The sequence below is a fragment of the Macadamia integrifolia genome, chromosome 5 (assembly GCF_013358625.1).
Source record: "Macadamia integrifolia cultivar HAES 741 chromosome 5, SCU_Mint_v3, whole genome shotgun sequence".
Taxonomy (NCBI): Eukaryota; Viridiplantae; Streptophyta; class Magnoliopsida; order Proteales; family Proteaceae; genus Macadamia; species Macadamia integrifolia.
In genome coordinates this window covers 42,705,832-42,730,904 of record NC_056561.1, presented here as the reverse complement: position 1 = coordinate 42,730,904, position 25,073 = coordinate 42,705,832, and the positions used below count along the sequence as shown (strand labels likewise).

Sequence of the window (25,073 nt, the reverse complement as noted above, 5' to 3'; positions counted from 1 at the left end):
TTCGTCTCACTCTCCTAGCTCGAACCCCTCCTTACCCTCCTCCCTGCCTATCCTTTCTCTTCCTTCTTCCCCTGTTCAACCTATTGAGTCCAGGCCTTGGATATCTATTGTTTCCACTGCCCCTCCTCCTCCCCCCTCCTCCTCCACCTCTCCTCTCCCTCCCTCTGCTGGCCACTCCCTATATTTCCACCCTCCTTCCATCCGTAACTCTATCCCTGTCGGTCTTTGTCCGCCTGGTCTTCTTGCTTCTGAAATCTCAAAGTGGAGCAACTGTGTCGTTGGTTCGTTCCTGGGTAGCAGCCCCCCCTTCTCGGTGGTTAAAGCTTCCCTGCTGAACCAATGGAAGCCGGCTGGTTCTCTCTCCATCTACATGCTAGAAAATGGCATATTTGTCTTCAACTTTGCTGCCACCTCCAATTGCTGTGCCGCCATTGATGGAGGTCCGTAGTATGTGGGGAAAAAACCCATATTCCTCCGTCAATGGGATGAGCATTTATCCTTCTCCAAATCTGAACCCTAGTACATTCCCCTGTGGGTTATCTTCCCTAACCTCCCGCTCCACTTCTGGTGTGTCAAAGGGCTTAGTCTCATCTGTTCCATTATTGGAAAACCTCTCTACTCCGATAAAAGAACGAAAACTATGGATCGTTTGTCCTTTGCTCGCGTCTGCATCAAAGTTCAAGCGGAGCAGATTCTTCCATCAAGGATCACTGTCATTGACGGAGAGGGCTTCTCCTTTGAATAGGAAGTAAAATATGACTGGTTGCCTCCCATCTGTACTCTATGCAAATGTTTCAGCCACACAACAGCTTTATGCACCAAATTAAATCCTGCTGAATCCATCAGACCTCAAGAAATCCCTAATGATTCTCGCTTCACAATGCAAACATACAGAAGAAAAAATAAAAAAACAAATAATACTTCAAAGCCAGGTCGCATCCAGCCGCCGAAGCCCCTTGCCGATGTTACTGCCGATGTTCAGCCTGAATTTCGGACCGATGGTCTGCACACTGACCTTTTGTACTTTGGTCACAATCCATTCTCGATCTTGACGATGGAAGAAAATTCTGATGATCCTGATGAGACGACTCCCCTTCTCACACCTGCAAACCTATCCTCTGCTTTTGTCGGTTCTGACATTCCCTCTTCTAGCTTTCCTTCCTCTGGGTCTTCGATCGACTCTCCTTCGATCCTGATCTCGTCTGATCCCCTCCTGCTGCTCCCACTTCTGTCTGGCACCCTCCCTTTGGCTGCCTCTGCAGATCTCTGATACTCCCCTCCCTCTCTCGCTTCCTTTTATTGCCAATGTGACCCTTCCTAATCCATAAACCTCTTTTCTTCCTGCTAAACTGATTGGTCTTGAACCTGAACCTGAACCTGAACCTAAACCAATACCCTATCCCCTACATAATTTCATCCTGGCCCAACTCCTTAACACATTTTCCAAGTTTCCATCGGATCACCCACTCTACCCAAGTAATCTTTACAACCCGATCCAGCAACCTCCTAGCCGCTCCATTCCCATAAATCATACCAACCCATCTCTTCTAACCCGGCCCTGCACTCTTGACCCGTCACGGCTTCCATGCTTACCCACCTTACCCGAACACTCTGCTGTGTCATTCTTCGATTCAACACCCAACACGGCTCCCCTAAGCTCCCAGTCGACAATAGTGGTCTCCGATGACCCTGTGACCTCCCCATCCTGTCCTTCTGCCGTCTTGCTTCCCTCGCGGTCGTGGCCCTCTGCTGCTCCCCTGAGGCCCTCGCCTGCCGTCGATCTCCTTCCAGATGCTGCTTCCGCTGTCGCCACGGGCCCCCTGCCTACAGCTGATGTCCCTTTAGTTATCGTTGTCGCCACTGTCGATGCTTTCAAGAACGCATCGCCGTCTGTTGATGTCCTTCCAATTGCTGCTATACTTGTCGCCGATGCTCCCTCGAGCCACTTGCCTGCCGCTGAAGTCCCTCCAACTACCGCTGACACCATTGTTGATGCTCCCATGAGCTCCCTGCCTGCCACTAATGTTTTTCCAGTTGTCGCTGCCACTAATGCTCTCGCATTTATGTTTGATCAAGATGGCATCCTCCCAGTGACTGCCATAGCTGCGAATCCCAACCATGATGTTGTTGTTCATGCCCCAATTGACACCGTCAGTAACCCCTGAGCTCCCAGTCTTCAGAGACACATGCTATAGCCTTGGAAGGCGCCACCGAGATCACCACCACTTTGCTCAATTCAAATCTTGGAATTGCTCTGAGAACCGACCCCCTGGGTCTCTTCTTAGTTCTGCTGATGCCCTTAGGACTCCCTTGAGTTTGCTTGACTGCTTCCACACTAGTTCTCATTCTTGCCCCTCTCGGGCCTTAGAGAATCTTGGTTTTAGCAGCCCTGCAGCAACCTACAACCAGTCCACTACCTCTCTGTTTCCTACTTCCACTATCCTGCCCTCCCCTACAACCGCCACTAGCCTTAACCCTCCATCTCTCATTCATTCCACCAGCATTAACCCCCAAACCTTACTTTCCCCTACCCATCTTACCCTTCCTCTCCCTGTCTCCTGGGGCTCCAAGAAGAAAAAATCCTCCACCTCAGCTTCCAGACCCTCCTTGAGCTCTAAATCCACCCTTAACTCCAAACCCACCACTTTCAACCTCAGATCAATTCCTCCAACCAAACCTCCATCTTCAAGGCTTTCTTCCTCTGCTTCCCGAGTCAGCTCTTCTAAGCTTTTGTTGTGATGGAGGGCCAGTAGGGACATGGGAGAAATCCCTGAGTGAACTCAAAGTTGCAGGGGAGAAGAGAAGAATAGCACAAAAGAGGGGGGAAGGGATCAAACATCTTGCTCCGGCACTAAAAAACTTTCAATCAATTCGTCTTTCAACTCTGTCTACTAAATTGGGTTACATGCCTTTATATAATAAATCGAAATTAAAACTTGTCTAATCGAAATCTAAAACTGAAATAGCAACTACTAATTACTTCCTAAATTCTAACTAATAAAACTAGAAACAAAATAGAACTTAAAGTGGTAATTCCCTAATTGACTATCAATTACCCAAATTAAAAGATTGCAAATAATTCCCAAACAAAATAAAATCCTAAAGATCCTATGGAATACAAAAATCAAATCGGACCCGGTTTATCTCGATTGAGATTGCCCGAAGTATCAATTCTGCATCAACTCCCCCGATGTTGAGAAAAACTCGTCCACGAGTTTTAAAGAATGATAACAATAAAAACTCACGACCGGGGGTGAATTTCTCATCGTCTGCATTGCGAACAAAATCCATGATGTGAAGCTTTGGAGGTGCATTCAAGTCCAGAAAATCGTGGGGAAGAACGAATTCATGATGCAGAACAAGTGGCACTGCATTGATGTCCTTCATTGCTTGATCCACAATTTTCACTTTCTATTGTCATCACCTGTTCCACAATTGGACGGTCCTCCACTTGTATTGATGCCTCTGATTCATCTTGTAGTTGTACTGGGGGTATCACTTTCTTTGACTCAACCAGTCCATGAAGACCAAATTTTCGCCGCATTTGGTAAGCCTGGAGGGTACACACATTGTTGTCACCATTAAGAATACCGTCCCATTGTTCCAACCAGCCTCGACCCAATTTAATGATGCTCTGAGGAGAATCAAACACTTCACAAAAAGCACCATCATAATAAGGAGGAGCAGAAAATTCAACAAATACATTATCCTCTCACTCAAAAAAAAATCTGACTGGTCTCTGACAACATATCCACCACAGATCTGGAGACAAAATTGTCATCTAGTCACTCATCAATTAACAATTTAGCAGGCTTTCCATTGGGCAAACGAACTCGGAACTTGAACACTAAAGATTCCATGACCAGATTTGTACTTAGGTCCGGGTTTCAAATCTTGGAATCAAACTGCTTATGGGCCCACAAGAATGGTAGATAGCTGAAATTAATGGGCTGGTGGAAAATCCATAATATCCAAGGCAAACAGGTTCTTAAAAGTGAACAAACAGTAAAGGGACATAACCGGAATTAAAACTTTTAAAAGGATGGGCTAATCTGGAAATTAAGAAAAGTAAGGTAAATAGAATTAAAGTTCAGTCACAAGGGGGTTTTGTGTAATTGTCACAATCTGTCCTTGTAATTATTGAAACTTGCTTTCTTCAACCTTGGAAACCCACGATAGAACATGGAACTAGCGAGGTTCATATATCAACACAGAGACGGTGGCGGTGGTCGAAGGTAGCAAGGGCAGTTTCTTTTCAACCTATGATAGAGGAGGGTGGAGACATGAGATTTTGAAGAAATTGAATGACAGCTTATTGCTTGGCTGAAGCCATAGATGCTGTGAGTTTCATAACCTTCTTATTCCCTTGATCTCCTTTCTTTCCCATCACTCTCTTCCATCTCTTCTTCTTCCTGTCATCCCTACTTATCTCCCACTTTTTATACCCCTTTTATTTTTGTTGGTTACTGTTTCCCGTCTCTGCTTGGCTATAGACCAACATCAACAAAGGAGCTTGCTGACCCCCTATTCTGTGACCGATTGAATCAGAGTTTTGGGTCGATGGAAGCTACCATGGAGGCGACTCAAACCCAATAAAAATAACCCCAAAGCTTTGTTCCTGTTGTGTGAGTCGATTGAGTGCAGATCTGGTCTCTGTTTGTCGCCTGGAGAAATTTCAGATTTGGAATATCTGATCTAAGTTGATCTAAGTTCTTATTTGGCATCTGTGAGGGATGGAACCGACAGTGCTGGTGATGTACCGAACCTGCATGTGATCTTCCATGTGCCAGGACCTTGTTTGCAAAGCTGGGTCGAGTTGAAGATGACTGGCTGCCGCTGGTCTTGAGTTCCATCGTGGTCTAAGGTTGAAGAAGACCTCATAAAGTAGGTTTTACACCCTTACTTTATCAAATCCCAGATTTACCCCTTATCTTCTTTTATTATTCTCAATTAACCTATTTTAATTCTTAGTTCCAAGTCTACCCCTCCCCATCTTGTACGTTGCTTTTCCCTTTGAGATTTCTCTTATGTTAGAGTTACCAACTATTTACCATACTGCCACCCTTTATTAGAGACTTCAAATTATTTACAGAATTGCCATTTCTTTGGTATTTAGCTGTACAATTGTGTCAAGTGGGCCCTAAGCGATCCGATTTCAATCTCTTGGAACCCGGATCCACATCAATCAGAAAGCTTATACGCAAGCTTAGGAGGTCCATAAGGTGTTGGTGGCCTGTCCAGTGGGCTGACATTGACCTTCGGGTAGTTATATTATATTATTTATTTTCTTGAGTTCATTGTAATGGGCCTGATTTCTATGCCCATAAAGTGGGGATTGTGCGCTACCTTTTCACCTAAAAGCTTGACCTTGTAGGGAAGGGCAACGTAAATGTATACATCAGCACTCCCCCACACGGGAAGACCATCTTGGCACCGTCACGTGACACATACGCATGTGCCCACATATGGTACCGAAAGAAATAGAGTGGGTGAAAACTTCCTTTGGAATTTCCCAAGAGTTGAACACCCGACCTCCCTGCTCTGATACCGTATTTGCTACTATTTCACCTAAAAGCTTGATCTTGTAGGGAAGGTCAACATAAATGTATGCATCGACAGGGATAAAGTGCATACACGGGATTAGTAATTAAGTTAAGTGTTTGGGTTAGATTAGGATACTTAATAGCTAGATAGTTTTGTTTTGATTTATTGAGTGTGTTAGAGAGATTAGGAGTCCTTTTATGAGTCAATTTAGGAATTTTAGAATGTCCTTATATATGTAACACACCCCTCATCACTTAAGGATGATTTGAGTATATGAATTTTTTTTTGAAGAGATTTGGTGATGTTGAGTAGTGAATACTCTTCTCTTTTCCTCTTTTCTTCCACTCGTTTTCTCTCCTCTTCTTCTCAAGAAGATCGATTTCATCTCTTTTACTTTCCTTTCTATCGATCTAATTTCTTATCTTAACCACACAATTGGTTCCTTTATTTTAGATCTGATCATAGATATTGATCATTGGGCTTGCTTGCATCGAAGATCTATAATCTGGATTTTAAAATGCATTATTTGGTATCAGATATGAACCTGGCCATGGATATGTACGTTTTCAAGACCGGAGTTTGTTTGCCCACAAGAAAAACTGCTATTTTACTCATAGATGACGGGCAAAGTGAAAATTTCATCTTGCGGTCTATGGTGGAGATGCTATCGAAAACCAACGAGATTGTCATTAAATTTGAAGATATTTTCTTTGAATTCGCAATTTCCCAATATTGTGATGATGCTCATTGTGAGACATTTGAATTTTCTGAATGTATTATTAAAGTTGGTTGGCAATGGTTGGAATAGGGGAAAGGTGTGATTGATCACGATTGCAATTTGTGTATCATAAAGCATTCTCATCTACGATGGACTTATAGAAACGAAGGCCTAAAATGATGCAGAAAGGAATGGAAATTGCGAATAAACAATCACACAATTTAAGGTTTACATGGTTCGGTAAGATTGCCTACATCCATAGTGAGATGAGATCTGCTTCTTTATTAATGGAGAATAGGGTTGCAATCTCTCATCCTCAAGCCTCTCTGATTATAGAGAATGAACCAACCGCTACAAGTTTATAACAAAATCTACAGAGGAACACATTACCAAAATATCCACGTAGCCCTAAAAAAAGGCTTTGCGCCATTTCGGCCCTACGACCTTTTGACGGTTCATTGAAATCATCCCACAAACACAAGCAATGGGATGCAAACATCATACCCCAACACAACGAAGTATTGGTTGACTATGTATGCTTGGAGTCACATGAGGCGATTCCAACAATGCAACCACAGGAAGAGCTGAATGAATTCACCCAAGAGGAAGATTGCTCTGATGTGAGACGTCGAGAAATGGAAAAGGGAGACGAGGTGGTTATTATAGGTGAAGCAGCAACAGAGAATGTTCTACACGTTGGGTTTGTTATTTCCCAATTATTTCAAGAGGAGGACATGCCATCATGCTTCATCTTCTGCCTAGTTCCTAAAACGGGTGTTAAGTGTGAATCACTTTTTCAAGCTCTACTATTTTCTGCCCTTCTACAGTTCTACAAAACTCGAGGGCGAGTTTTTCTCAACACTAAATGCAATTGCATTAGACATGAAACCCGTCTAGAGGTCTTTGCGCGAGCTTGGGAGGCCCTTAAGGTGTTGGTGGCCATCCAATGGGCTGAAACTGAACTTTGGGTAGTTTATTATAGGTTGTACGTTTTATTTTTTGAGTTTTATTGTAATGGGCCTAATTTATAAGCCCACAAAGTAAAGATAAAGTTAGTGCATGGGATTTTTAGTTAAGTGTTTGAATTAGATTATGATACTTAATTGCTAGTTGGAGTTATGTTTTGAGTTTATTTACTTTATTGAGTCTTTTTTAAGAGTTTTGTTGTTGTTGATCAGTGCATACTTGACTGGTATCCCAAACCTGATTTGTTATCTTTCTCCTCTCTTCTTCCACACGTTTTCTCTCATCCTCCTCCTAAGAAGATTGATCTCGTCTCTTTTCCTTCCCCTGCCATCAATTTTGATTTCTTCCCTTAGCAACACAATTGCTTCCTTGATCTTAGATTTGATCATTGGGTCTACTTGCATCTGAGATCTATAATTTCGATTTTCAGACTGCATTATTATTATTATCATCAATCAATTTCATATTTTGTGTTAATTAAGCCAAGTGGGTCAATCTTATGAGAAACTTTAGATTGGTTTCTTCTCCAATGCTTAGCTTTTAATGTTTGAAAGTTCATGCCTAAATTCCTTTTGAAATATGATGAGAGTTTTGGGTTGATATGCTTAGTTGTTGTGGTTCTACCAATTGATTCCCCCCCCCCCCCCCAGTTGGTGAAACGGAGTCTTGTTTGCTTTGAATTCAAATGATTTGCTGATTTTGTGGTAGATACCAAGCTGGTCCCAAAATGCTTAAGGAGGACCTTCTCACCTAGCATATATTAGTATGCGAGCCCATGAATTAGAGACCAGTTTGTGGGAAAACCCAAAGAACCTCTACCCGGGCAAGTCCATGATTCAATTACTGGGGAAGTGAAGCAGGCATTTCCTAATTCTGTCAAAAATCAAAATTCGGGCCTATTTCAAGATTACATAGTTGTTTGGTCCGTTATGCAAGGAATTAGACATTTATTTAATGATAATTTCAATTAGAATGGTATTAGATTTTCCTTAAAAACATATAATATTTTGAGTAGTGTATATTCTCTCTCTCTCTCTCTCTCTCTCTCTCTCTCTCACTCTATATATATATATATATATATATCTAGACAATTCAGGGATATAAATACCTGAGTTACTGAATACAAAAAAAAAGTTATTTTTTGGATGAATAAAGTAATTCATTACCAAGAAGAGAAGAGAGTATATACAAGGTACCTAGGGGGGAGGGAGAGACTAACAATAAGCCATGAAAAGAGGAACAATCCCGACATGGTGCGGAGGGGGAAGACTCCAGAACACAAACAATAAGCCTGTTCCTTGGGGAGTTCCTTACATTGCGGGGGTGCAGAGTAGCAATATATATATATATAGACAGTTTAGGGATATAAATACTTGAGTTACTGAATACAATTTTTTTTTTTTGGATGAATAAAGTAATTCATTATGAAGAAGAGAAGAGAGTATATACAAGGTACCTAGGGGGGAGGGAGAGACTAACAATAAGCCATGAAAAGAGGAACAATCCTGACATGGTGCGGAGGTTGAAGACCCCAGAACACAAACAATAAGCCTGTTCCTTGGGGAGTTCCTTACATTGATGGGGTGCAGAGTAGCAAGTTTAGAGTTAACATCAAAGTAGCTCTATTTTCTTTCTTTCTTTTTGTTCCTTTGTAGTCTGGTCATGCAAGCCTTTTTATAATTTCTTCTCCTTTGTTTTCTCTTTTTGCACCAAACTTTCATTAATCCATTGTTTGATATTCCTGCATTTTATGTGCTTCACTTCTTCAATGGACAATCCTTTCTCCACATTTATGGTCAACAAAGGAAAATTATAGTAAAAGAGCTCTTATAAGACCATTATGAAAGAGGTCCATGAAATTGTTAAAATGGCATAATTCCTTTTTAGAATGTATTTGATTATGGGATCAACTTCAAAGTGGTTATAATGTGGAGAGTGATGGTTATGAGGTAATGGTTATTGATACGAATTGGAAATGCTAGTCAAATGACATGGGTACCCCTGGATTACTTGTTGATCTATCAATGATTTATGTTCTAGCCCTTCTGGACTTTGCACACGTGGGAGCCTCGTGCACCGGGTATGCCCTTTTCTTATGTCTTAGTGGAACAACAGTTAAGTTGCATTATTGCAACATGTTGGTCACATGTTCAAAACTTGGAAACAGCCTCTCCTGCGAAGCAGGGGGTAAGGCTGTGTACATTTGCCCCTCCCAGACCCTGCAGTAGCGGGAGCCTTGTGGACTGGGTTGCTCTTTTTTTTTTTTTCTAATGTTAATATGCCTATCACTTTATCATCAAAAGGGGAAAAAACATGTGTGGATTTTCTTTCAAGATTGCTATCCTGATGTTATGGGGATTGTTGAAAAATCAAATGTAAGGAGACACATTGAATCACTAGCAGATGTCCTATTCGAAGGCATCCCGTCAGATCAGTAGATTAAAGATTGGGGTGGGATCAAAGGGGAATCTGGTGGCAACCTCCTCCTGAAGGATGGCTAAGCTAAATGTGGATGGGCGTTCTTAAGAAACCATGGTCCATCATTGGTGTTGTGAATGTGATTAGACTGTGGGATGGAATGGTTGTAAGGGCTCTTTCTGGTCCAATTGGTGGAGGAGAATCCACAAGTCAAGAACTGAAGCCTTTGGAAACATGGTTTCAACTGTTGATCAAACAGGGATGGTCCCATACAATAGTTGAAGGTGATGAGCTAATGTAATTGAGTGGATGAGGAATACTATTGAGGAGCCTTGTATGCTCAGCTTATAAGGCCCATTCAGGATCTTGCTGTGCAGCTGGATATTGTTTTCCAGTGGATGCATGTAAGTGCCAATGAAAGTGTTAATGAATTGGCAAGGTAAGGGATCGCATGACTGAGACTTTGTTTCCATATTATATATCTGTAAGTGGTAGTTGCTCCAAGCGCTGTTGTATTTGTGAAGGGATGGCTCCGTGAGCCTTGGTCCTTTTGTTTAATAAGGTATCACTATGCACTCCTATGTATTATTACTATCCTTTCATTAATAAATTATTGTTAATTAGAAATATAAATTCTGATTGAGTGGATTGAGTTTATTAGTTTTCTTATGTTTGTCTTTGTGCTCAAGATTTGGAGTTTCTAAATGTACTTTGATTCAGATAGGTATGCTCTGTGGTTTTTGTCTACATGTATGTGCTTACAGATTACCTTCATGTAAATTGTTAAAGAACAGTTTATTTATTTATTTTTAGATACTGTTGAGGGGTAAAATTGAGTTGTACCTGAAACAACTCTAATAAGAATCTATTTTGTTTTTATTTAAAAAATGTGGAATTGTAAATCGTGAACTTAGTAACTGTAAATGTGAAAAATATGTGACTGCTAAAGCAATGGCATCCTATCACTCGTTCTAGTTTCCATCAGATTCTGGATATTCACTTTTGGTCTCATATAGTCTTTTCTTTGCAGGGCGTATGAGCACATTGTTCTAGTTCATTATAGAGAAATCAGTGAGGTATGCTACTCATGCTGATTATGGGTGGGGCAAATTACATGACAGTTCTATTATCTGATCTCTTGAAAATTAATGATATATATTTTTTTTCTCTAGCACTTATGCATGAGGGTTTCTCCCTTTTCCACTTTGTCCTGTGAAAAATTACTGTATTCATTTTCTCTGTATATTGAGCAATGTGCATGGATCACTTAAAATAGTTAGGTGATGTAGAGCAACCATGTTGACTTAGTCTTCTATGACACCTACGATGTGGTTCAAAAGAATAAGATGGCCAGCGGCAAACCAGGACATCAAACTGAGCCAAGAATGGATTAATAGGCTTAATTTGAATGCCCAGTGGGTTGTATACTTGTATGGGCCATGGGCTGTATATTTTTAGGTTTAATATTGTATGAGCTAATTCTACAAGCCTAAATATTTAATTCCTATACGGGATTAAGCAGTTACTATTTATAATGTTCTAGAATAGAATCTATTTTTAAGGGACACTTAGGTTGTAAGGGCATACATAGGGGTTTCTTAATTTTGTTTGTTTTCATAGAAGACTTGAGCTTGTGAGTTCTGTGAAGGATGGAGCATGGTTTTGTGGGATTCAAATCTCTCCACTGGGGGATACAAAGGGAAACCTTGGTGGGATGCCAAGGTTAGAGTTGGTGAGAGACCTTCTCCATGGTTGGGTGAGAGGCCTAACATATCCTTCCTTCTATCTTCTACTTCCTTTTTTCTTTTCTTCTTCAACTATGACAGGTCTGTTTCTCTATTTTGAAACGTTGGTAAGAGTTTTTTCATTGTTTCTGTCTATTGAATAATAGCATTGATTGGGTTTTTAACTTTTAATCGATTGGTTCTTTTCAATCGATACTATTGTTTTCTATGTCAGTTTCTGTTCTCAGTCCATACTTCAGGTCTGCCTTCTTTACATCTCACCTTTCTTTTCTTAAAATATCCTGCCTAAGCTGGTCAAATGTTCTGAGGTTGTGGACTTAATCAAATTCAGTTACTGCTTGGATTCTTGACCTCTTATTAAATTGTTATAGTTACTATTTCTGATCAGCGTTGTTCTCATTCCATTCTTCAGTTCTGCAGGCCTGTAAAAATCACTTTCTATTTCTGGAATGCTCCTATATAGATTCGTTTAATTTCTGGAACTAATTGCTAATACCAATAGGATTCTGGTTCTGTTTTTGTATGCTTTCTATTTCTGTGACAGTCTTGTACCATCAGATATAACTGTTGGATTAAAACCAGATTTTTGAGAACTTAATGCCCACCTCCTTACTGCTACTCGACCAGAATACCAGCCCCATCAGATTGATCAAATCTGGGATAAGAAAATCTCCTATTCTGGTTCTGTTTCTATCCATACTGTTGACCCAGTTGCTAGTCCTATCACAACTCTTATTAGTGGTGTTAATCAAGTGTGACCTGCTGCTGTCTTCAGTGCATTCGATCCTACCATGGGGTTTGGGATTCATCTTGCTGAGTATTGGACTTAGCTCTATGAACCTATCTTGTTGCTGCTCAACTATAGAGTTGGTTTCAGCTCTTAACGTCCCATCCAAACAAATTCCCGTGAGAACTGTTATTCCTTGATACTGTGCCTTGACCCTTGTCTGCTGTATCCTTGTAGGATTAGAAATAATAGATGGTTTCCTGTGACGTAAGAGTAAATCACATAGGACATAATCCCAGGCAGGATTTGAAATTCTGGCTGAATAGAGAAGATGTCGATTACTCCCAAACCACAACTCAGATGGAACTGAATTTTGGACGAATGAAGATCCTATATGAGGGAACAAACCATATAATATGAACAAATTCTACCAGCTAGATCGAGAGATCTGCTAGTTGCAAGAAAAAGGAAACTTTTAGTGGTCCTTCAAGAACTAGGGCTGGAAGCGTCGGATGATCCCCAAATTTGGATCAAGTGGTCTTCCAAGGTTCTTTACAAACCCTCTAACTCTTGCAACAATCAGAGATATGGTCTGAAAGTTATGCGCTCGAACATTCTTCCTGGAAAAGCCATGTAACTGAAAATCGATAGGCTGTGTGTGTGTCTTCTGATAAGCAATCTTAGAGGGCTTCAAGTCTTCAGACGGTCTTGTAATAGCTCTCAAAACACGCTCTCACATGTTGGAATAAAGAAAAGAAAAACTGATGGAGGGTTGAGGAGGAGGAAAAGAAGAATAAGTTTTGGGCATCTCACCCCTCATGATTAGGCATTTCACCTAGGGCGTCTCACCCAACTGTATCCCACAGAAAAACTGCATAAGCCATCTCAAATAAACTTGATTCAATCTAAACTGAAATTTTACAAAGTTCTCTTTAAATAGGCTAGGCACAACCTTACAATTGAGAAACAAACCTAAGAAAGAAACTAGCATAAAATAGAAACTGAACTACATGTTCACTAAGAAACATAAAATAGAAACTATACTCATAAAACTTGGAGACTAAGAAACAAATAAACTGACTAACAATAAAAGGAACCAAATAGGAAACTAATCTCCTAACAAAAACCTAACAAAAGGGAACTAAAATAGGAGATATGACCCAAATTACTGTTTATGTGAACAGTGTCACCTGATGAACAGTGTTTCATGAACAGTGTTTTCTGACTCTTATTTTTGTCCTCTTCTTCAAGCTTTGATCTGCATCGTCCTGCGGTGTTTATAGATGTTTTATTTTCTTTAGTAAGAGGTTCTTTTTGTCTGAGGAATATAGTTGTCAAGGCGTCAGGGCGGTTTGCCTGGGGCCTAGGCAACTGTCGCCTTATTGCACTGCAGGTCGCCTTATGTTTTGGCTTTTAATTAAACCAAATATCATTTAATTAAGAAATTATTCATAAATAAGCAAATACCCTTTATTTGAATCCAATAAAATAATTTAAAAATCATATTACAAGAGGATAAAAAATCAACCCCCCAATCCAAGAACAAAAACTGCATTTTTGTTGTAGGGGTGGTTTTCAACTTTCAAATGCTTGGGTTTTTCTCAATTTTGAAAATTTTATAAATCTTATCATGGTAAAACATTGCTAAAAGCCAAAAGTCTAGTAAAATAATATTTTGTTTTAATGTCCATAAAATTAATTTCATTCAAGGGACTTTAAAAACATTTGTGCACTTTAAAATAAATTTGACCGGAACATAACTTTGTCATTAAAACTCAGATTTAAGTAATCTTAGACTTGTCCGAAAGCTGGTTTTGTGTTATACTTAATACAAAAAGTCTCATGTAAAAATAAAATCATTCGACCAGTCAAACTTATTATAGAACAACAAGATTTCTCGAAGCATTGATTTTTTATGACCTAATGTGACTTAATGTTGATTTTTGATGACTTGATGTAGCTTAATGTTGATTTTTTATGATACAAGATATATGTAGTACTAAATAATGCTAGAAAAGAGGGAGAATAAAAAAATAACACTTGGTTGCCTTAGGCGCCTTGATCCCTAAGCGATTAGGGAGCCCTCCAACACCTTGGTTCGCCTTGGCCTTGTGCTAACTTTGCTGAGATACCAATCATATGGGAAGTTTGTTTTGCCTTCATATGCTTGGCATTAAGGGGCACAATAGAAGTCCTATTAAGAGTTTCATTGAAAAGTGCTTCTGTACATAAAGCTAAATAATGGAAGAAACATTAGAAACATAAAACTAAATAATGGAAGAATATTAGAAACAATCACACCCATTCTTTTCTGCATGTAGCATTACTGGATGCTTTGAAATCTTGAGGGTCATTTGAACACTAAAGCGGTAATATCACTTCCCTACTTGTTCTCTAGACCAGACACCTCAATATTTTTGTGTATCAATCCTCCCACATTTACCAAGATATGTTAAAGTACCATGGAAACAGGATGGATCATGTTATTTCTTAGTTGTTCTAATATAATCTCAAGCTTTCTAGACTTACAGCAAATTGTTTTATACTTTCTGCCGCCACCACCTGATTTTGGTTGCCCATTTAGTCTTGTGAACTGTTCTGGTGAATGCCCCTTCCTATGAATCTTAACTCCCATTTTTTTATGTCTCTTATTTTTTATGTTCCCATTGTTACTTCTTTTGATGCTTTCCGTTATTTCATTTATATTAGGTGTTGATTAGTACAATCCCAAGTTAAGTTACAATACTAGGTTGACTTATGTGTTTTCAGGGAAGGCACAATGCTGGATCACTGTCTTACCTGTCGCCCGGATTTTCTTCTACTCCAAGTCCAAGTACCAGTCCTTGTACTGCCCAAAATCCTGGCTTTTTATCTGGAACTAGTGAATTGTATGAATCATCTCGCAGTTGCTTTAGTCCGGGATCTGTGGAGGTCAGTTCTGAGTCAGTTATCAGGAGTCCTGAGCAGGATCATTTGGATCAAATGGAGAGGTCAAGAGAGTTTAGTAGTTCGTCCGATCCTGAGGTCAACCATGCACTGCGAAGGCTTCAAGAGCAGTTAAGTTTGAATGATGATGACTTTTCGGAAGAACTTTCTTCATACTGTACTCAGAAGGAGAATTTAACAGATTCTGGAGTATTAGACTTTGAAATGAAGGGCTCCAAACAGGACAAGTTTGAAGTTTTACTACATGGATCAGAATACAAAATAGGTGATCAGAATTATAGTTGGAATGCTGGGGGGCTAGAGAATTCAAACAATCACCACCAGTTGCTACAAGATGCAGGTATATTTTTGTTTGTTGGTATTCAGGATTGTTGGGTTAAGAAAAATAATAAAAAATAAATAGAACTATATAACCCTTCCTGCTTCATGTTGGTGGTAATGTAGGGGCTTCCCCTTTCTTTATGTCTTGCATATAATATTCCGGATGTATCAATCTCCTGGAATTTCTTTGTACTCCATTTTATATTTGCATTGATTTCCTCTGTTTGCTTGCATTTTTACCTCCTAGCTTTATTGTGAATTATGAAACTGATATAGAACAATTTGGATACCTGGTGGTAATGGTTCCCTTCAGAGGCTTCTGGCTGAAGAATTTCTAGGTTTTGAGGTGAGGTTTGGAATCCTCGTGTTAGGCTTTCGAGCTTCCCTGTTTGAGAGAGCTCTTTGGCTTGGATTCTCGACGCTTGTAGGAGAACTACAAGAAGCTGGCGGAGATTTAGCCATTAGACCACAATCTCCACATCCATCTATCCTACCTATACGGTAAATGTTTTCTTTTCTTGTTTGTTCTCCGGATGATGCTAGTGACACCCAACTAATAAAGTGAACCAAGGGCAGGGGCCTATGCTATATGTTAGTTCTGAAAACAGGGCTATAAACAAAAAATATGATTCAGAAGTTGGGTTCTCAACCAGATATGAAATTAGGGTGTTTTAAAATAAAACAAAATTCAGAAATGAAGTATAATTCCATATCTAAAATTCGGGCTTGAGTTCAGAAAACCATAAAGTCATCAGAGTCAATAACTGTAATAGTGAAAATATATGATAAATCAGAAATAAAGAACTTTCTGCAGTGAAAAGTTTGAGAAAATTGAGAAAAGTGAGAGAAACCATGACATGATTCACCATGAATGGTGTATTAGGTTTGATCATCAACCGTACAAAGAAAAGGATCACTCCTCTCAAACACGTAAATCCATTCCATATCCATAGCTGGTTATAATCTTATTACAAGGTAGTATATAAACCCCCACATATAAAAACCATTTTTCGTATTCCTTCCTTTACTTGGACTTGTGTAATACTCCTAGACAAAAATTGACAGATGTCTAAATTCACATGGAAGCTAGAGAACTTTCCTAAGCCCCAGATTACTTATCCTATTTTGTTCAAATTATAATCAAACCAACCTTACTACTATCCTATGACATTCTTTAAATTTAAGGAATTTGTTTTTCAATCCAATCACTTTATGATAACATGATGAACAGCAACGGCCAAGTGTGAAAGCATGCTAAAATTAATTCCTTTGATAAATTAAAGCCTGAAAATTGTTGTTGGAGATGCTCCTGCATCAGTATCCTTCTTGATAACTGTTCCATGCAGTCCTGTTGTGCAGGAGATTGCCCGTTGGTTAAGGACATTGTAATGCATTGTTTGCCTATTGTAATTCTGCAAATTTCTATGTCTATGTGGTTCATCTCAGCAGAATGCCGAAATAAGAGGTCAACCCCCCACCCCCCCACCACACCCCCCCCCAAAAAAAAATAAAATAAAAAAATAAAAAAAGAAAAAAATAAAATCTGTTGGGGTTGGTGGGTTTGTTGGGGCCTTCACTTACTACTGATTTCCAAAAAAGAGAAATGTAGGGAGAAGAAAAGGTGTGCCTAACTACTTGTACTTTCTGTAGTTGTTAGGGAGCATTTGGGTTCTGAATATACACTTGAGAAGAAGGATACTCCATCATGGAAAGAGATGCTGGAATCGTGTTCCACTTCAACTGGGTTTGATTCTCGAGAGAATTTTTTCAACAGATCATATGGAAATGTGAGTTGCGCCAAATATTATATTGTTTTATTTGTTTATTTGTTTTAGCTGTTGATTTTTCCTTCTATGTCAGATCCATCACATTTCTGCCTTTACCAAACAAGTCTTGCAAAAAACGGAATACTATATTTATGTTTTTGTAAATTAACATATTATTACACTTCTGCAATACTCAATTTCCTACTTTTCTGGATAAGGAAGTTATTGTGCATCAGGTTAAGCAAAACCTGAACTCATTTGGATGCTTGTACTGATCAGATACTAGAACAGGAAAAGCCTGTGTCAGCAGAAAGGGAAAGAATCTTGGGAAGCCCAGCTGGACAGCAAGAAACCTGGCCTTCTCAGTGGTTGGATTTTCATGGTAATAGTTCAGAAAATAGGGTGAATTACTACACTAGTTCTGAGAGTGATTCAAACATGCAAATGCAACTTTCAGTGGCTAGAGAGTTTCTATTAGGCTCTGACAGTTCTCTTGTATCACCAACTTCAACATCACTGCCTCAAGTAATAGAGAACTCCAAAAAATCTGCATATTCTTCAGGAACAACTCTTCAGAAAGCCAACCCTAACTACAGTGCAATTTGTTCTGACCAAGAATATCACCTTGAAGTTCCTCTTGAAGGAGATTCAAGCTTGTCCTTCACACAGAAACAGAGATTTACTATTCATGAAATATCGCCAGATTGGGGATTTTCTACTGAAGCTTCCAAGGTACGTTCCATGAAGTCCTACATCTATGATAATGCTCCTTAATTTCCTAGTTGTAAAACTAAACTGTTTTGAAACTCATTGGCTTAAAATCAGAATTTTTTTACTGAGAAACTTGAATTTTGATTAATTGCTTCTGTTCATATCAATTCTTAGATAAATTTTTCACATGACGCATGTGTGAAGGACCCAATGCCAAATCTTAAATGAACTTTAGCCATCACATTGATCTGGATTATTGGAAGGGTGGTCACGTCTTCAATGTGCCATAGGAAAGAAGACTGACTAAACCCTCATTAACCATCTGTTATTGCTTGATTATTTGATCTGAAAATATATGGTTTCTTTTATTTATATAGGAAGTTTCCTTTCTGCCCCGTTTAGATAAGGCTGTGTGCATAGTCCTAAATATCAGCAAAATGGCAGCCTAGCTGGCGCTGAATTTATTGGACCTGTTGTCTAAGTTAACCACGTTGCCACCTGTCTACCACATTTAGTTTTATACCAAACACATCGCCCTGCATGAAAACATTCGTTGAGAAGTCAACTTTGACAACTTTGTTTGACAGCCACGTGGTTGAGTTAGGGTCCGAAATTTGATGTGTGGCTAATCTGAGCGGCATATCTCCCATCCAACAGTTAATTTGACTAGATCTGCCATCTACATGGCTAAAATGGGGGCCCTTAAGATGAGCTTATCATATTGAGGCCGTGCGTGGACATTTCCCCATTGTTTGCTTGTTTAACTAAAAGCTCGAACTGTTAGGGAAGGGTAGCATCAATGTATACATCAACATTCCCCCACACGTGCAGGCCAAGATCCATGGTCCTTGCACGTGGAGCTCACGTGGTATTTCTTTCACAAGGCATTGAGGGAGAAGAAATATCGGGAAAATTCCTCCGATACACTTCCTAGGAGTCGAACATTCGACCTCCTTGCTCTAATACCATGTTCGCTACCGTCTCACCTAAAAACTCGAATTGTTAGGGACAGGAAACGTCAATGTATACATCAAGATTTTATGGGGAATGATTTATAGTAGATGCAATCACAGTACTAATGACTTTTGAACTGTCAATTTGGAAGTCAAATCAAGTTTGTACCCTGTATATTGACATAAATGCCCTCTGAATTCCAATCCAATTGGTAAAATATTCAATGGCACCCTGACCACATTCTTAATAAAGCATTTCCCATTTATCTATTGGAGTCATAATAGCCCATCTCGTTAATTATGGATCCAACTCCAAATTGTACGATAATAACCCAACTCATCAATTAGGTATTTCACATTTTTTTTTAAAGGTGCTGTCAGATCTCGAGATTTCAAATTCTATCAACTCCTTGTATATCTTTGTATGGCAAACTATATTTTACACTACCTACGTAGCTTCCAACTGAATGTCATGTTTCCCTTTTACTTCATTTATTCTGTTCATTTATATTATAAATTCTAATTTCTGTTGCACCATTGTGGTAATTCCTCACAGCTTCATCTTCATATACCTAGGTTGTTGCATGTTGGGGTGGTAAATGTGCTGGTTCATGCTAATTAATCTTAACTTTCTAAGTAAATGTGCTGGTTCATGCTAATTAATCTTAACTTTCTAATTGATGAAATACACTATGATTGCTATTTATCAATATTCGCCGACTATCCTACCCAAGTGCCATGTTAGAGTTCAACGAAATCATGCATTTTTCCTAAATGAAGCCTATTGATCAAATGATGAGGATCATCAAGCTCATGGAGCATGGATTTCATGCGATATAAAGGTGGTATTATGAGAATGGTTGGGACAGTTTGGTTCAAACATTATAGGTCGGGAAAAACTGGATAATTGTGTCCTGATGGATACTGTAGTATCACTTTCCAATTTTCCTTCTAATGCCGAAAAAGTTATCAATGTTTCAAGATAGTACTGTTTCAAAGTCATGGTCAATAATCTAAAGATGGAACAATGTGATGCAGGTCATTATTACCGGATCCTTCCTTTGTGATCCATCAAAGTTTTCATGGAACTGTATGTTTGGTGACATTGAAGTTCCTCTAGAAATCATTCAGGAAGGTGTTCTTCGTTGCAAGGCTCCTCCACATGGTCCTGGAAATGTCAGTCTATACATCACATGTGGCAATAGGGAATCCTGCAGCGAAATCAAGGAATTTGAATACCGTGTCAAGCAAACGAGCTGTACTCACTGTGATTTACAACAGAAAGAAGTAACTAAAAGCACCGAAGATCTGCTGCTCCTTGTCAGGTTTGCACAGATGCTTCTGAGTGATCCACTGGCTCAAAGAGAAGACAGTGTTCAATCAGGAATCGATGTACTGAGAAAATTGAAAGTTGATGAAGATCCATGGGTACATATTATAGAGACACTCTTAGTTGGCAGTGAGACTCCATTATGTACCATGGATAGGCTTCTTCAAGAACTTTTAAAAGACAAGTTGCAGTGCTGGCTTTTGTCCAAATACCAGGCGGAAAGTGACACACCTGGTTGTTCCCTGTCCAAGAAAGAGCAAGGAATAATACATACGGTTGCTGGGTTGGGCTTCGAGTGGGCTTTAAATCCAATTCTTAACTCTGGGATCAGTGTTAATTTCCGTGATGTTAATGGCTGGACTGCTCTTCATTGGGCTGCACGGTTCGGAAGGTAAATTTGAAATCTGTCATGTTCTTGCTTCAACCATTGTATTCTGCCATGTGATGAGGTCAATTAAAACACTGTAAGGGTTAGGTATTGAGGTTTACACCCTTAATGTTCAAGGCACATGATGAGCATTTCCCAAGTTTTGAGGCCCCTTGGGCTTCATACATGGACAGCCAAAATGGCATTTTCATCTGTTGTCTCAATGCTAGAACTTAAATATAGTTTTCTTTATTTTAAACATCTTGGAAAATAACACTTTGACTTGTCATGTTCAGCATATTCAGCAGAACTTAATATAGTTTTCTTTATTTTAAACATCTTGGAAAATAACACTTTGACTTCTCATGTTTTAACATATTCAGCATTTTTTGGAAATCAGTGTTTTGGAAGAACAGTATCCAGTTAGGGATGGTGTTTTTGGGGGGGGGGGGACCGCCACCCAATTTTTCCTTCCCGAATGAAATCTTGTGTCCCAATCTCCAGATAAACTGGGGGATGGCCATGAAAGCCATCTGGTGTCCCAAACGTCCCTCTGAAAGACTGAAACACTGTTCTTTTTTTCTAGGGAGAACTTTCTTTAGTCTGGCACCAATCTCTGCCACATGGCAGATTGGATGGAGCTGAAATTTTTTGAATATAGGTAGACCCAAATGTCCTCTGCTCATGTGTCAAATTTCGCCAAAAAAGTAGGCCAAAGCTTTGAAATCCAGTGAAAAAAATGAAGCTTTTCAAGAAAAAATTGGCGGCTGAGAATACAAGGGAGGGTATCAAGAAGTGACCAATCTAGACTATTTTCTAGATATCAGTATGGTTGGAATTGCCACACCAACCTTCCGTGTGGCAAAACTTGGTTCCGGTCTCGAAATTTTTTTGCCTTTCGTTAAAAGAAATTTAAATTTGTGACGTTAATGGTTTCCACTCTAGGCAGATGAAATGTCCCACATTATGTCCAAGTGTTAGGAAACTCTTTTATAGCCTTATAGGTCCCTACGATAAAAAGTACAAATTATCTGTCGAGGAGTCCATTCGTAGTCTACAAATCACATTGCAGTGACTTTCACAACTCTCATTAAGCCTTATCACAAGTATATGGGGTCGGCTACACCTCCTCTTTCCCCATTCAATTCTATTCAGAGCCATACTTTTTGTCAACCTTAAGCCATGCATGTCTTTTCTCTCTCATTTCTTCCAAAGTTTAGGGTTGCCCCCTATTTACTTTAGCTCCTACAATCTGAATATATGATTAGGTCCTTAATGGGACTTTATTACGTCAAAGATTGCCATGTTTTAATGATTGTAACCATCTTTCTGTGCATTTTTACTATATGCTAAAAGGTCCAGGAGTTGAAAGGTAAATGGAGTCTGAATTTTGTCAAGTTGGGGCTTCTAGATCAGTGTTCAAGATGTTCAAATGCTTTACGAAGTGATGTTTTATCTAACAAAAGAGAACAGCTGTTAGAAATTAGAATCTTCGAATGTTTACAACTGAAATGCTGTCCTTGTGTGCAGGGAAAAAATGGTCGCTGCACTTCTAGCTGCTGGTGCATCAGCTGGTGCTGTAACAGATCCCACCTCACAAGATCCAACGGGTCAAACCCCAGCATCCATTGCTGCTGCCAATGGTCACAAAGGACTTGCTGGATATCTCTCAGAGGTGTCTCTAACTAGCCACCTTTCATCCCTGAAACTGGAAGAAACTGAGCTTTCTAAAGGTGCAGCTGCTGTGGAGGCAGAAATAACTATGGAGAGCATCTTGAGGGAGAGCCTTGGTGCCACAGAGGATCAGCTTTCACTCAGAAACTCCCTTGCTGCAGTTCGAAATGCAGCTCAGGCTGCTGCACGCATACAATCTGCTTTTCGTGCACATTCCTTCAGAAAGAGACAACAAACAGAAGCAGCAGCACCTTCTAGTGTTGATGGTTATGATATTACTACAGACAACATTCATGAGCTTTCTGCTGCATCAAAGTTGGCCTTTCGCAACCTTCGTGATCATAAGTTAGATAAAGCAGCTTTGTCTATTCAGAAGAAATATCGTGGTTGGAAAGGACGGAAAGAGTTTTTGGCATTGCGCCGGAAAGTTGTGAAGATACAGGTACTTGAAGTCCTTCCACAATAATATTGGATGCTGGGGTTTGACCCGCTGCTTGGAGCAATGGCAAAGAGCTCTTTCCGCCTGCGCAGTGGTGCGGGTTCGAGTCTTGGGAACCAGCCTCTCCGTAAAGGGGGTAAGGCTGTCTACCTATATACCCTCCCAGAACCCTGCTTAAGTGCGGGAAGCCTTTGTGCACTGGGTAACGGTCTTTTTTTTTTAATTTGAATAAAATGAACTTTGACAAAATGAGGACTTAAAAAGATGTGCTTAAGAATCTCCTTTTCCAAAAAATGGAAAAATACTGAGAATGGCCTTTTTCCTTCTCCTTGTTTCAGCCTTCTTAGGTAAGGCATTACATACTTAGTACATAAATAGTCAGCACTGGAAATGGAGTTGTGAATGGGGTCAGCCAGAACCTGGATGCTTTTCTTCATCCTTGTTCTAACTGCATACCTAAAAATTCATTTAAAAGGTATGTGTAATATGCATAATAAGGTTTTCATTATTTGGCATTTTGGTCAGGCTCATGTGAGGGGACATCAAGTAAGGAAGAAGTACAAGGTGTTTGTGTGGGCTGTTGGTGTACTAGATAAGGTCGTCTTGAGGTGGCGTCGAAGAGGAGTTGGTTTGCGAGGATTCCGGCCCGAATCAAAATCTATTGACGAAAGTGAAGATGAGGACATCCTTAAGGTATTCCGTAAGCAGAAAGTGGATGTAGCTACTGATGAAGCTGTAGGTAGAGTTGTGTCCATGGTTGAATCCCCTGAGGCACGTCAGCAGTACAGTCGGATGCTGGAAAGCTACCAACAAGCCAAGGTTAGTGAGTGAAATAACTTGACAACTGAGCATCAACTCATGCCACATCTATTTCTATAGATTGTTAACCTTTAAAATATGAAGTCTCTTGTGGGCCGTCATTTTGTACACATCTCAAAATTCAATTGTGGTTTGGAGGATCATTTTCTGGCATGTACCTCCTGATGATGAACACTTGCATCAGGAAGAGGGCAAGAAATTTACCTTCCACCTGTCATTGTGCACTTGTAACAGGATGTACTATTCATTGGTTCGAGGCAAGTAGATATTCTATACTGGGGTTGATCCAATTGATTCATTTTGGGTCAATTTCTAGCCTCTTTGGTAAGACCTGTCAAATGGTGCATGTTGGCCCCCTTCCCATGAGGCACCTTTGTAGCACAGGTAGGGAAGAGATGGATTCTTCCAATCTTTTTGGCATTTTTGTCCGTCAGTTGAAGTGGGAAAACATTTCTCTGGAGACTTAAATAGAGGGCAGATAGCCTCCCAGACACTACAAGAATGTATTTCTAAGCATATTGCTTTTTCCCTTTTGGTCCCAGATTTTTTTGAATTAATTAAAATTGAAATCCATGGAAGTGATGCCTCTTGCCCTGTTATTCATTTACGAACAATTTTTCACTCTGAAACATGTTTCCACTATGTTACATTGCCACCTTCCATATTCATATTAAAAATATTTTAGTGCGGGATGAATTTCTGAAGCTGTTTAGGCATAATCACCACTATCCATTAGGTTAAAGTTGGTTATACATGGGTAAACTTCACTTTGTCTAAAACCCTTGGAACATATATATTTAAAATCTGGTTGGGTCACAGTTATTGTCTTTTAGGTTTCTTCCAGATAGTTTTAGTTTCTCTTTCTGGTGAATGTATCTCTGAGAATTCATGTTCTTGGATCAATCTTTCCCCCAAGTTCTCATATATGATCACTTTTGACCGCAGGCTGAATTAAGTGGTGCAGCAAGTGAAGCAGCATCAACTTCTCAATGCAATTTTGATGAGATGGAAAATGATTACATGTACCAGTTCCCGTGAGTTCTGAATTACCTTAGCTATTGAGCCCTCCATATACCCAACTTCGAAGCTCACCTCAAATATGGTAACTGCATTCACTTGTGCATATATTCCTGTTAGTTAAGGATTTGATACTAGTGACTAATTTCTAGATATGTTTGTCGCATATATTATGCCCATTTGTTGATGGTGTAAGTGATTGTAATTGTTGTAAATGGTTTTTCAATTGTAATTGATGATTTAGTTTTGTTAATACTCTGGAGGCTCATGGTCACTATCTTTTTGCCTCCCTTTCTTCATTGCCATTCCAGACATTTGCCAATTTCCGGCAACAGTAATGACATTGCAGAAGAGGAGATGAGTCACTATCATTGATGAGCTCATTTAGATTTTTCAGGGTGGATGAGCATAAATATAATTATTGGAGATTTCAAAATGGGCAGTGTGTGTGTGTGAGAGAGAGAGAGAGAGAGAGAGAGAGAGAGAGAGAGAGAGGTGGTAAACGGGCTAAACATAGGGATCCATATGTAAACATAGACTCTATTTACATACACTCGAATGACCCCTTCTCATAATGAGAATGTACATAACCCTATTCCGATTTGGTCCGGT

At 39.6% G+C, this 25,073-nt stretch overlaps 1 protein-coding gene across 1 annotated transcript; it reads left to right on the top strand.

Annotated features, from left to right (window-relative positions):
• The first annotated feature begins 10,618 nt into the window (after nucleotides 1–10,618).
• LOC122079768 (calmodulin-binding transcription activator 4-like) lies at nucleotides 10,619–24,714 on the top strand. Its single transcript, XM_042646478.1, has 8 exons — nucleotides 10,619–10,722; nucleotides 14,888–15,404; nucleotides 17,036–17,172; nucleotides 17,431–17,883; nucleotides 19,854–20,536; nucleotides 22,043–22,628; nucleotides 23,151–23,444; nucleotides 24,390–24,714. Exons 2-8 carry the CDS (start codon nucleotides 15,101–15,103, stop codon nucleotides 24,480–24,482), a joined length of 2,550 nt encoding a protein of 849 aa, XP_042502412.1. The 5' UTR covers nucleotides 10,619–10,722; nucleotides 14,888–15,100; the 3' UTR covers nucleotides 24,483–24,714.
• The last annotated feature ends 359 nt before the right edge of the window (nucleotides 24,715–25,073 follow it).